The 14,166-nt window shown below is 42.4% G+C and overlaps 1 protein-coding gene across 10 annotated transcripts in view; it reads left to right on the forward strand.

Moving 5' to 3' along the window:
• Positions 1-5,300: 5,300 nt before the first annotated feature.
• Positions 5,301-14,166, forward strand: part of LOC102509981 (neutral ceramidase) — a 90,287-nt gene continuing 81,421 nt past the window's right edge. For 6 of the 10 annotated variants that reach the window (XM_032491401.1, XM_006181683.3, XM_032491402.1 and 3 more), the window contains exon 1: positions 13,254-13,504. Coding sequence is in view for 1 of the 10 variants with exons in the window: in XM_032491409.1 (XP_032347300.1) it covers positions 13,462-13,504 (43 nt within the window). In the remaining 9 variants the exon portion in view is untranslated. Of the gene's footprint in view, positions 5,432-7,981; positions 8,031-9,457; positions 9,540-13,253; positions 13,505-14,166 lie in introns of those variants that run through there. The other 4 variants (XM_032491407.1, XM_032491405.1, XM_032491403.1 and 1 more) reach the window with 3 other exon arrangements.

The following is a 14,166-nucleotide window of genomic DNA, read 5'->3' on the forward strand; positions in this document are numbered from 1 at the left end:
TGGCTACTATTTCTAATGTGTCCGCCTTCTTCACAGAAGTTGTAAGTACATTAAAGCAGGATTAAAAAAAACTGAGTTTGGGAATTTCTCTGAGTTTGCTTGTGAGAGGACCTTTATTATCATGTTTCTTTTCCCTTAAGATGCCTTAACTAATGTGCTCTTAACTTCAGTAACCTTACAGATTGAGTGTATTTTTAAAAATATATAAAAAGAATCACTCATAAGTTTACTTCAAACTACAGACCTCTGTTTACCAATAATTTTGAATGCTCTAATTCTCAAGTCATGGGCTTAACTTTTTTCCTCTATCACTGGAAGTAATACTAGCTTTTCCAGTTTAGATGGAAAGGAAAAGTGAATTCTGAAACAAGTAATGCAGAAATTGTCCTTTGATAAGCAATGGTAATGCAAAGTATCTTTTTCAAAATAAAAAGATATTATTCCTGATGTGATAAAGAAAGGAAGATGTTAACCATGGCAGCCTGTCTTTATAAACGGAGGCTATTATCTATCTAGCCAGGGAGGCTGGACCTGTAAAACTAGGAAGATACCCTGCATGGAACTTTGGATTTGTGTCTCAGAGAAAATGTAGTAGCCTCTTAAGGCAAATGGAGCAAAATTCTAGGATAGGTTTGTGTTTAACTGTTACAGCCTTTCACTAACTTTGATTCTTGATCCAGTGCTGCATATTTTTTTTAACATTTTTTATTGAGTTATAGTCATTTTACAATGTTGTATCAAATTCCAGTGTAGAGCACAATTTTTCAGTTATACATGAACATACATACATTCATTGTCACAATTTTTTTCCTCTGGGAGCTACCACAAGATCTTGTATATATTTCTCTGTGCTATACAGTATAATCTTGTTTATCTGTTCTGCATATGCCTGTCAGTATCTACAAATTTTGAACTCCCAGTCTGTCCCTTCCCACCACCTGCCCCCTTGGCAACCACAAGTTTGTATTCTGTCTATAAGTCTGTTTCTGTTTTGTATTTATGTTCTTTTTTTCTTTTAGATTCCACATATGAGCAATCTCATATGGTATTTTTCTTTCTCTTTTTGGCTTACTTCACTTAGAATGAAATTCTCCAGGAACATCCATGTTGCTGCAAATGGCATTATGTTGTCAGTTTTATGGCTGAATAGTATTCCATTGTATAAATATACGACTTCTTTATCCAGTCATCTGTTGATGGACATTTAGGCTGTTTCCATATCTTGGCTATTGCAAATAGTGCTGCTGTGAACACTGGGGTGCAGGTGTCTTTTTGAAGTAGGGTTCCTTCTGGATATATGCCCAGGAGCGGGATTCCTGGGTCATACGGTAAGTCTATTCCTAGTCTTTTGAGGAATCTCCACACTGTTTTCCACAGTGGCTGCACCAAACTGCACTCCCACCAGCAGTGTAGGAGGGTTCCTTTTTCTCCACAGCCTATCCAGCATTTGTCATTTGTGGACTTTTGAATGATGGCCATTCTGGCTGGTGTGAGGTGATACCTCATTGTAGTTTTGATTTGCATTTCTCTGATAATTAGTGATATTGAGCATTTTTTCATGTGCCTTTTGATCATTTGTATTTCTTCCTTGGAGAATTGCTTGTTTGGGTCTTCTGCCCATTTTTGGATTGGGTTGCTTGTTTTTGTCTTATTATGTTGTATGAGCTGCTTATATATTCTGGAGATCAAGCCTTTGTCTGTTTCCATCATTTGCAAAAATTTTCTCCCATTCCATAGGTTGTCGTTTTGTTTTACTTATGGTTTCCTTTGCTTTGCAGAAGCTTGTAAGTGACTTGAGCGATGAAAATGAATGATTGGCATATGCTAAAAATAGGATCTTTTTTCCCTGAGACAAAATAGCTACATGAAAAAACTCATTGTCATAAGTTTACATACTATAAATGTACTAAGAAATTCACTTGCTGGTTGCTCTTTGTGCCTGATGGCACAGAATCATGAATTGACCTATTTTATGGCTCTCAAGTCTGCAAATCCCAGGAAGGATGAGGGAAGTCTCGTGTTCTGGAGAATTGTAGTGCACCTTACAATGCTTGCCTGAGTGAGAATGTGTGCTTTTTTGTCCTTGGGTTAGTAAGCTGGAGTCCTAGACAATAGCTTCTTTATTTTGCTCTCTTTACAAGTTAAGCATTTCACATGTATTATCTTGTTAATCCTCTCCTAACCACAAGGTTAGTTATTATCCCCATTTTACAGGAGTTGACTCAGGTATGTTAAATCACTTTCTCAAGGGCATGCAACTGGTAAAGTTGTGAAAATCTGATTGGAGTCCAAATTTTCACCCACTCCTCGACACCCTCTCCACCCCAATACTGCATATGTTTCACATTTTGAAACTGTCCCACAGTTCTTGGATGTTCTATTTTTTCATTCTTTTTTCTTTTCGTATTTCACTTTGAAATGTTTCTATGGACATATCTTCAAGCTCATGGATTTTCTCCCTGGCCACGTTCAGCCTACTGCTGAGGCTGTCAAAGGCATTCTTCATTTCTGTTTTAGTGCTTCTGATTTTTAGGACTTCCTCTCGATTCTTAGAATTTTTCTCTCTCTGCTTACATTACCCGTCTCTTCTTGCGTGTTGTTTGCTTTTTCCATGAGAGCCTTTAACATACTAATCGTGGTTATTTTTAATTCTTTGGTAATTTCAACATCTATGTCATATCTGAGTCTCATTCTGATGCTTGCTTTATATCTTCAGACTGGGTTTTTCATGCATGCTTTGTACTTCTTTTGTTGAAAGATGGGCATGTTGTTTTGGATAATAGAAACTGAGGTAAATAGGCTTTTATTGTGAGGATATAGCCCAGTATGTCTCGGAGTTAGGCTGTATTTAATGTTTGCTGTAGGTATTGGTGCCAGAGGCTCCAGAGTCCTCTAGTGTACATGTTTTTGTCCCCTCTTTGATTGTGGACTTCCCTAAGTAATCATCCTTGGAGAAGGTCTGTGTCTTACAGCTCTTTTTAGTTGTAATTCACTGTTTTTCATACTAGAGCTCCACTGATGTGGTGGTAGATGTAGGGTAGGGAAGTGTCCTATGATCTTCTGATTCAATCTGTCTTCTAGTGGGGCTTGATGTTCACAAGCACAGTATGACACTCCCGTGTCTCCATCCCTTACTGCTTTCCCTGACTGCAGCATTCACCTTCTATTTCCTTGAAGCCTTGCCCCTGTTGACTGTTTTTCCCCCTTAAGTCAGATGGGAAGGGTCAGAGGGGCTATAGTAGATGCAGTGACCCTCCAGGAGTTTCTCACTGTCACACCAGCCTACACTCCACCTCTAGCAGTTTGCCTAAGCTCCTGTGGAAGTGTTCCTGCCACTTCATGGCTATGGTGGCTTCTGCTCCATATAAGCAGATGTCTGCTATGACTCTTAGGTGCACCATCTCTCCAGATTTGGGGGTGGAGGTTGGACCTGCAACCCTAGTCCTGTGATGGGTCCAAGAAAAGTCAGTTTTCTAGTTGTAAGAACAGGAGAAATGACTCCTAAGCTTTTTACATGTTGGAGCTGAAACTAGAAACCTTTAGTGGTCTAGTTTTCATAGTCAAAAAAATTTGGGAGACAATAAGCTGTTTGGGACACAAATCTGTGTCCTAACAACTGAAGAATTGAAGTCTGCTTTAATGACTTCCAACTCTCAACACCCAAGATGTTCAGAAGAACAGGAAGTAAATTAACATAAGATTGGAGAATGGAGGGGATATACTCAGATACCTTCTACTTAGTATGCACTGGGAAATTTGAAGGCCATTCTCTAGATTTCTGAACTGCAAAACTTTCCAAAGCCTAAAACGTACTCTCATCCAGAGGGCCTAGGATGCAGCCCACATTAAAGCAAAGCCTAAACTCCAGAGCTGCAACTAAATAATTTTCTCTCTTTCTTTCTTTTGACTGCTCTAATTGTCTGAGAGCACTGTGGCAGATCCCAAGCTGGTGGCTGGAAAAGAATTGCCAGAGACATTGGTTAGTAACAAATACAGTTGCTTATAAGGAACTTCAGAACAGAAAGAGAAAATGTCAGGTACCCATAGTCCAGAATACTTGGCCTATTTATGTCAGAGTTAGAGTGTACAGTATTTTCTGCTTGTCAATTGCTTCTCATTTTTTATGAGATTTTTTTTAGCTTGGACTAAGATAAGTTTTAAGTATTTTAACTTGGTGACCTGCAGGACACTTACAGGACACAAGCACTTTTCAGTGTCAGTAGGAGATAAGAAGGGTGGTGGTTCTTATATTCTTTTAGATCTCCCAAACCTTGTTATTTCTAGCAAGAACTTCAACCAGGATGTTACGCTTCCCTTTATTTCACACCTAGAGCTTTGTCCAACTCCCCTCATGAATTTGAGTCTAAAATGCGCTAGTGCTTGGAGAGATGTAGTAAGTCATGTTCAGGTATAAACCCAGGGGAGTTCCTGAAAGACACGAATCATTTGTTAGAGTGATCGCTAACCTAGAGACGTCCTGATCCTAAGAAGCTGCTCCAGTTCATACTTTCTCAACTAGGAACACTTAACAGTGTGACCGTCTACCTTTGTGCCATTTTGGAGTGAAAACTATGGAGTCCGGAGACCAGAGGGGATTGTGTAGGCACCTGCTGGCTTGTGGGAACCAAAAAGCCTTGGGGAGCAGATGTAAAGGAAAATAACAGGTTCAAAGGAAACGCCTGTTCTCTGGGAGGTAAGCTAAACACTTGTTTCTGTCTAACTTTGATATTAGGTTTGATGGTTGAAAGGATCAACGAATGAATGGCTCCATTGTTTTATGAAGAACGAGAGTGATTGGGAGAAAGAGAAACTCCAGGAGAAGATAAAGGAAATATGGTGTATCCACAGGCGCAGGGACTGGGGACTCAGATGTGTTCAAATCCCGACTCTGATGCTTATGGGCACTGGCCCTTGGCCAGTTTTCTCTGAGCCTTGGTTTCCTCACTTGCAAAGTAGGGATGACTTTACTTACAGTGCAGTATAATGTGGGGCAGTGATGAGGCATGGGTACGAGTTAAGTGCTCGGCAAACAACCATTGTCATTACAGAGAAGAAAATGAGAAAGACAGAAAGGAGACCTCTGTGGAGCCAAGAAAGAAGTCCAATCAATGCAAAGACTGGTCCCCGCCAGAAAAAGACTGGATAAAAACCGAGCCCAGACTCAGCCTTTATCGGAACTTCTGAGTGAGTATGCATTATTTGTAGTCTGAACCTCTTCCCATCTTGCTACCTTTGGTGATATACTTGCTCTAGCATTCTGAACATCTGATGTGCATGCGCAGTGGCTGCTAGAGTTTGGCCGACTCTGAAACAGCATGACATGGCCGTCTTCAGTGAAGCAATAAAGCAGAAACGTGAGTGGCCACCAAGATTTGTTGGCGCTTGGAGTCTGCTCACTGGGCCAGCTCTGTGTTGTCCCAGGGAGGAACTGGTATGGCTTGAATTGCTTTCTGCCAATAGCGTTTATTTACCAGCATGAGAGGGGAGGGGGATGGAAGGTTTCAGCCAAAGCAGCCTGTCTCTTACGCATTCTCTTTTTAATAAAGAGCCTGTGACCAAGGAAAGGCATGTATTGGGTTTCCCACTGGGATGTGTAGCAATACTTCTTGATATTTTAGGATGTTTCAGAAAAAAAAAGTCATTTTGAAAAAAGCGTGACCTGAGTTGAAACGAATGTTTGTTTTGAATTCGTCTTTGAAATCACCGGCTTTGAGTTTTAAGAGGCCACAGTCAAATCACCGCCAGGCTTATGGGAAGTGTGTTTATTAGGAGCCTTACGGGCCAAGGGAGACTGTTGACCTCTGGCCTGTGTTAGGCGGTGACGGGGCCCCTGGCAGGGGCACCAAGTGAGGAGACAGTGTGTTTGCAGCACAAACGTCCTTTTCTCCACAGGCAAGGTTAGAACTGCTTCAACGAGCCTTGCAGCCTCCGTCCCACGGGCGGGCAGATGAATTTGCAGGCATTTGCTACCTTATTTTCTCCACAGGCTCCAGGGATGAACATGTCAATGCAAACGGCTTGAAAGGCATTGTGTCCAATGAGCGCTGCTGGCACACGTCCACTTTGGAAGCGTTGCTGGCCCCGGCTACGGGAGCGCATTCCTGAGCTGAGCCTGGGTGACTCCACAGAGCTTGCCCTCCCTTCCCATGCAGCGTCCAGGGGACACGCAGCGCCCTCGGGGCCAAGGGGCTGCCTAATGAGGTTTCCCCAGGGGCTCCTGGTTCCTGAGCGTGGAAGGAATGCCACTGCGGGAGGCAGAGGAATTGAAGCAAGGAGTAGAGCCAGAAGGACTTGTTCCTCGTTCCTGCACAATCCCCAGCACCAACTGCTCCCAACACATAGCAAAAGTTGTTCTTGCGGGTGTGGGGTGGTGCTCTGGTTCTTCCTTTAGGAGAGAAAAATGTCAATGTATTCAGCACATAGAACCCCCCCCCCAGGCTAGTAACATTCACACAAGTGTGAATTCAAACAAAAAGTCACCCAAATTAGATGGGAAGGTATCTGAAATGTCACTTTAACACATGGCGTGTATGGAGAACTGTGACAATTCAGCTTCCTGGAGAGCTGGGCTTTCAAAACTGAGTTAATTTCTCAAGATGTTTGGGGCTTAATCACCAATTAAAATCAGTAACAGCAATGAATTTGCTCAGGCCCTAGGAAATCCATTTTCTGTGTGAGGTTGAAGGGGACAGAAATCCAGGTCTTTTCATTTGACAAAAGCGATGGGATTGATGGCACTCTTCCTACTGCTCAAAGGAGGTCAGAGCAAGCGAGGCTGCCCAGCCCACTAGAAAGACATGCTGGTTTCTGTTCTCATTTCCACCAGCTTGTATCATATGCCCAGGACAGAAGGGAAATGAGCTAGTGGAATGGGGGCTGAAGTCCAGGGGATGAGAGACCCTGAAAAGCACAGGGACCTGGGTACTGGACAGCACAGTGCACTGTTTTCCAGTCTCAACTCCCTTTTGGTTTGGTTTTGATGGGGGTAAAATTTAAGAGAACACACACACACACACACATACAGCAGCATTCATATCTGTATAATTAAGACTTTAATAAATCTCCTCAAAGAAACCTACCTAAATTTCAATAAACGAGTATTTTCCAAATTTATTTGGCCTTGAAACCCTTTTTATCCAAACCTTTTCCTGCTAATATTTCATTATGAAAAATTTTTCAATCTATACTGAATTTATAAGACTTTCACCAGGAGAACCCCTATAGGCACCACCCAGTTTCTACTGCAATTTTTTTTTAACTTGCTATATCACACGTCAGCCCAGCTGGCTTTTTATCTAGCAATCACTCTTATTTTTTAACACTAATTTCAAAGTAAATTGCAGATATCAGTTCACTTCTGCCTGAACACTTTGGCATTCAGATCATTAGTTAAAATTCAAAATTTGTTCATTTTTTTTAGGGGTAAGATTTATAGATGAAGAAATATACAAATTTTAAGTGTATATTTGCTGATTTGACGAATGTATGGACCTATGTTCCTCGAACACCTATCATGACATGGAACATTATTGTCTCCCCAGAAAGTTCCTTTATGCCCCTTCCCAGTCAATCCTGGCCAGCTTTTTACCCTACACTCCCAGAGGCAAACACCTCTATATACCCCTTTTTCTACCAGTTTTTTTTCCCCCACCATGTACTATGTATGTGCTCTAAGTGTCTTGCTTATTTCACTCTGTATAATATTTTAGATTCATGTATTTTGTCGTGTGCATTGATAAACTATTTATTCCTTTTTATTAGTGAGTAGACTTCCATTGAATAAATGTGCCACAGTTTAACCACTCTTCTGTAAGTGGATACCTAGACAGTTTCCAAGCTTTGGATATCAGGAATATGGCTGCTAAGGACATTCTTCTATATGTTTTCTGTGTGTGCGTGTGCATGTGCATGTGTGTGCACATATGCACGCATGTACAGGCATACCTCGTTCTCCTGTGCTTTACTTTATTGTGTTTTGCAGATACTGTGTTTTTTTTCCAAACTGAAGATTTGTGACAACCCTACACTGAGTAAGTATTGGTGCCATTTTTTGAAGAGTGTTTGCTCACTTCATGCTTCTGTGTCATATTTTGGTAATTCTCCCAATATTTCAAACCTCCCACCAGCAAACAGATTATGACTTGCTGAAGGCTTAGATGATGGATAGCATTTTTTAGCAATAAAGTATCTTTAATTACAGTATTTACATTTTTTAGACATAATACTATTATTACACACAGCAGACTACAGTATAGTATAAAAATAACTTTTATAAGCATTGGAAAACCAAAAAATTCATGTGACTTTCTTTACTGCAGTGGTCTGGAATTAAACCTACAATATCTCTGAGGTATGCCTGCCTGTGTGTATATGTTTCCATGGCCCATGGGTAAATAGCCAGGTACGAGATTGCTGGGTCAGGGCAGATGTGTTTTGATTTTATACGAAATTTACCAGACCAACTTTTAGGAAATTTTCTTACCCTTTAAAAGGGACCCATGGATGAAAATGCTTCCTTCCTCCGGGCAAGGTTGTATCTAAATACAATGCCCCGAACTTCTGTAGCTCTTAGCAGAATTTACATAATATCCTCAAGGAACTGTTCTGTGAGTTAATAATGTTCCTTCTTAAGTCAGTTTGAATCAGAGATACTTAAAAAAAATTCTGAACAAGGTAAAAATATTTTTAGAAACTTTACTGAGGTATTGCCTCTACCCAGAAAAGTATGTAGAGATGAATTTTCACAAACTGAACGTACCTAAGGTGCTGGCCTCCAGAAGGAACAGCAGCGTCACCAGTGTCAGGGCCCTTGAGGAAAAAGGGCTGTATCACACATTATCAAAATTAGACACGAAAAAATAAAATTGGAAACGCACCTGAGGTCACTGGTGAATTCTGCCAAACATTTCAGGAAGAAAGTCCAGCAATGCTGTATAAAAATGAGAACAGACTTCCCCATTAGAAACCCCTCGCTCCTCCTCGAGTCCTCTGCTCCCGGCTTCCATCTCTCCCCCAGAGTTTTCTCTTCCATATTCTCTCTCCAAGTTCCTCCCCTCTTGCAGGCTTCACTCAGCAAGGCAAAAAAGCCTTGTCGTTAGCTAAAATAGTCATCGCTGAATTTTCCTCGAGCTGTCTGCTGTGCGAGGTGGGAGGAGTTGGGGAGGAGGCGCAGCTACGATAAAGCAGCTCGGCCAAGTGCTTGTTTCTGCGTTGAAGAGTGAAAAGCTAGGGGTCAGAAAATGAGTTGTGCCCTTACCGGCCACGTGACATGTGGACATGGACACGCAGCCGCTTAGCCGGCTGTTGTTTGATTTGCGAGTTGGGCAGAGGGATAGCTACTTCACCTGGCTGTTTTAAGGATTGAATGTCAACAGCTTACATGTATTAAGGGGGCTGAGGTAGAAAGGGTCATATTCTGGGGTTCATGGGATAACTTATTTCCAGTCTCCACCCTTAGCAGGAAGGGCTTCTTCCCAGCAAACACGGTCAGCCGAAGCACTGAAGAGCACTGGTGTTGCAGAAGCCACAGGCAGACTCAGGTGGGGCCACTTGCCGGCGTGTGAGGCTGGGGGTGGGGTGGGGAGAGCGGTGTTAAGGCAGGTCTTATGAAGGGAAGCATATTCTTGTTCAGAAATCAATTAAAGTATAAGAACTCCAATTCGAGTAAACTTTGGGCAATTATATATGAACACGGAGTGAGAATAATCTACAAATGCCTCTTCTGACCTTTCACATAGAACACACCACCCTTGAACATATCTCTTGTGGAAAAAAGAGAAGTGGGGGAAATCACAGCAGACAATTAGCCAGCTGTAAATAAATAAGAATTTGGCTGGATCAGAACAGACTATAGCTAAGGCTTCTCTTCTTAGAGATGGACCTTTAAAGATACTTAAATTAATTGGACATTCAGTTACACACCAGTATTTCCCAAAGTTCATCCATTAGTGTGTAGCTGACATGATTTTTCCCCATAACTACTTATCACTTGCACTATTATTTAATTAGCATTTTTTCAATGAATTCTTCAAAAAAAATTACACTAGCCTTACTCTATAATTTATATTTCTAATTCACATCAAAGCCAGTTCATAACTATCAAAAAAGTCCACTCTGTACAACCTAAAAAGCTATCGCCCTTTGGGATATAATTTTGTCTATCATTATCTTTGCAGATATTAGGCTACTCCCAACCAGTCTCAGCAAGCCATTTTCATAGGCTCTTGCTTGAGCTAAAGGATCCTTCCAGAATTATTTTGCGGAGATACCCAATGTTTGATTCTCCTGAACCGAACCTGCTTCTCTCATACTCTCCCTCATCTCTGCAGAGGTCAACTGCACTCTACCAGTTCTACAGTCTGGAATCACTATTGACTCCTGTTTTGTCTCTCATCCCTCTAAACCCAAATCCTGCTGGCTCTGCCTTCAAAACACATCCAGGTCACACCCACATCACATCTCTGCTTCTAGCCTTCTTATCTAAGGCTCTTGCTTGGATATTGCAAAAGCCTCCAAATTTGTCTGCTTCTAAAACTTGCTTCTTGGTAGTGTGTGCTTCCACATAGAATCTAGGTGATAGATAACAGAGTAAGCTTTCTAAAGGCTAGATCATGCTCTAATGACGTTCTCTCTAATTCAGAGCAACATCTAAAGCCCTTCCTTACTTTGAACCCAGAGGCCCTTCCTGACCTCCACTCCACACATCTTGACCATATTTCTAACTTCTTTACAAGGTACTCAGGTGAATTTTGTTTTTTAACAGTCCCATGAGCAAGGGTTCCAGGAAATGTGGATGTTGCACTGCTTTTTGGATCCGCCTCAGAAGTCACATGGCTTCACTTCCACAGTCTCTAGTGTCAGATGCAAGCAGTCACTTGCCTGCCCGGCTTTGAGGGGTGATGACATAGATCCCCATTTTTCCACGGATGGCATGCCAAAGAACTGGCAGCCATGCTTTTAAGCTGCTTCGGTGAGGTATGACTCAGTTAAGTGGGGAACAGTTGGGAAAGGGTTCTAGGTGAGGATAAAAGTTTGAGCAGGGGTGGGATAGGACAGGTACACTTAGGAACCATAAAGAGACCTATGTGCCTAGAGTGGGAGACTGACCAGGAGAAATGTCAAAAAGATAAAGGAAAGGGTGTGGGCTCGGTGAGTTGGAATACTGAGTTAAGGAGTCTAGTCTTCATTCTGTAGACAAGAGGCCTTTACACTGTTTAGCTTACCTATCCCTAAAAGAAGTGTGAAAAACACATTTTTAGGTTGACACCCAATTTTTTCCTCCTAATTTAAAAGTGCCGGCACACCTGGGAGATATCGCAGGCTCAGCTCTAGAGCACTGCAGTGAAGCAAATGCCGCAACACAGCAAGCCACAGGAATGTTTTGCTTTCCCAGTGCATATAAAAGTTATGTTTATACTATGCTGTGGTCTGTCAAGTGTGCAATAGCAGTAAATCTAAGATAGCAATGTACATGCCTTAATTAAAAATACTTTACTGCTAAAAAGTGCTACTCATCATCTGATCCTTTAGCGAGCTGTAATCTTTTTGCTGTAGTACCATCAAAGATCACCGGCCACAGATCACCATAAGAAATATATTCATAATGAAGAAGTTTGAGATATTGTGAGAATTAGCAAAATGTGACACAGAGACAGAAAGTGAGCAAATGCTGTTAGAAAAATTGTACCAGTAGACTTGTTCCTTGCGTAGTCACCACAAAGCTTCAGTTTGTAAAAAGAAAAAAAAAATGCAACATCTGTGAAGGACAATAAAGTGAAGCAAAATAAAACAAGATATGCCTGTAATTGCAAAGGTCAGTAGGTCTCTGTATGGGATCATTCAGGCTGATAGAGGCTTTTCACTTTCTTCTTTCCATAACCTCCAAGGTCACTGTGGGTCTCTCTCTCCACTTCTGTGCCTGGACCCTGGAGGATCACACACTGGGAAGGTTTTATAGGCCAAGAATGGAATGATACATACCACTTCTGCTCACTCTCCACTGGCCAGACCTTGGTTTCGTGGCTATTTCTGACTGTAGGGGAGGCGAGGAAGAAGAGAGGAACACAGATTTCGTGCAAGAACCAGCAGTTCTTGCTACAGAACTGCTGTAAGCAGTTTGCTTTAAGCAAAATGTTTGGCACATTTGCTGGCATACAGTAGGCACTCAGCAGAGTAGCTGCTGCTGTTGCTACAATGTCACCATTATTATTACACATTCAGTTTACAGGCTGTGTTCTATGCGCAGATGGATTTGCACTCCCTTTGCTGGAGCTTACAGGCCCCCAAGGTAAATGCAATTTGAGGCAAAGGAGGCCCTAGGGCTTTGGAGTCAAGAGCTAATAAACCTGAGCTGGCAAATCTGCAGCTCCAGCCAGCAGGAAGGAGAGGAAACTCTTGCAGAAGCTCCCTCACCCCGGATTTCCACAGTTGCATGTCTGTTTCCTGCCTTTCTGCAATAATTCATGTAACGACCAAACATGTCTCCCTGTACCAGTCCCTGAATCCCTCCCCGCACCACTCCTCCCTGCCTTGCACCCGACTTCTACTTCCATGTGAATCCAGGGTGGACTCTGTTACAGCCTGAAGAAAACGAAGGACTTGACCTAGGCTGAGGGGAACGCTTTGGCCCTCAGAGCTGCTATTCCAAGGGACCCACTAATAACTGGAAAAGCAGCACTGGTTCTTTTGGAATTCTAGGCTTCTGGGCCTCCGGCATGTGACATGGGTGGCATGACACGGACTTCAAAGACCTGATCAGACATTAACAAATCGTTGCTTTCTTTTTTTTCCCTCTGCCTTTGATACCTGCTAATCTGGGCCCCAAAGCTTTGGAAGCATGAACATTTCCCCTAGGGATCCTAGTAACCATGTGATCAAAACAGAGACACTGTTGCAGGAAATTGATGTTTGGTTTAGCCTGGGAAGGACATCAGGGAAAATGTAAACACTTTCCTAGCAAACTACCACAGTGACTCTAAGTAATCAATTTTCTTCATCTGGTTACAATCTTTTTAGAAAAGAGGGGGCATGCCCTTGGCCAAGCTTAACTCATTCACTCATCCAACAAGTTCCTAACTTACATCTCCGTGCTGATTTGTCCTGCAAAGCCTCTGCTCTGTGGTGTGTAGTTGATGTAGTGGAGGCATTTTTTTTTCCCAAATCATATGGGAGAAGCAGGCCAGTATAAGAAAATGAATGGTCCTTCCCAGGGGTGGGGTGCAGGGTACAAAATAACGAGCTCCAGGTGTGACCTTCCAAGGATGGTGCAGGACTTCATTCGTAAGCTGGCTCAGCTGGGGAGCGTCCTGCCCCGTGCATGAGTCAGCACGCAAGTAGTTAAGTTGGCGAGCCTTGGCTTCTTTGGTTAGAGCATTCAGCCTCCGAGAGTTAACCTGCAGCACTGCTCAGAAGAGCAGGGGCCGAGCATTCAGAAGCATCCTACCGCTCAGGCTTGCGGGAGCAATGACATGCGGTTTTGAACAAGCAGCTGCTGCAGCAGGTCTGGGTATGTAGTTTTTCTTTGATTGATAGGGCTTTGTTTTCTCCCCGAGAGCACGAAGCAATGGTTGTTCACGTTTGCAAACAAGATCCCTTGGACATTGAAGAGGAACAGATGTTTATCAGTTGCTGTGTCTTATGAAAATAAGTAATAGGGATGGAGGGGGGCAGGGGAGCAGATTTGTCCTACTCCTTTATGTTTCGGATCGCTGGGGTAGAGTTTCTTTAATTCTATCTGAATTCTAGTGTTGTGTGGTCAGGTCATTTCAATGTCATGGTTACAGTAGAATTCAAAAGCTATCTTTTGACTACCTTTCTGTAAATCTTCAGAGATACAGATTTCATTTGCAGAATTATTTGCCAGATTGATGAAGCCAAGTGGCAGAAATCCGTCTTCCGACCTTATTTTGGAAAGCAAGATTCATATCCTTAGGCTTAAAGAAAACATCTCTCCAGATTTACCCCATGCCTGAGTGAGAGCAGCAGCATCTCAAATGTGGTCATCTTCTCTCCTACAGCTTGATTTTCAGTCCCAGGTGTCTGTAGTGTGACCTGATAACCTTTAGAATCCCAATCTTTCTGTTAACGAGTCTCCTTGTCTGGGTCACCTGTGTCTTCCCATTACTTTAGGTGACTTTTTCTATTCTACTGATCTTAAAATGTCTGACA

This window comes from Camelus ferus, chromosome 11 (genome assembly GCF_009834535.1).
Source record: "Camelus ferus isolate YT-003-E chromosome 11, BCGSAC_Cfer_1.0, whole genome shotgun sequence".
Lineage (NCBI taxonomy): Eukaryota > Metazoa > Chordata > Mammalia > Artiodactyla > Camelidae > Camelus > Camelus ferus.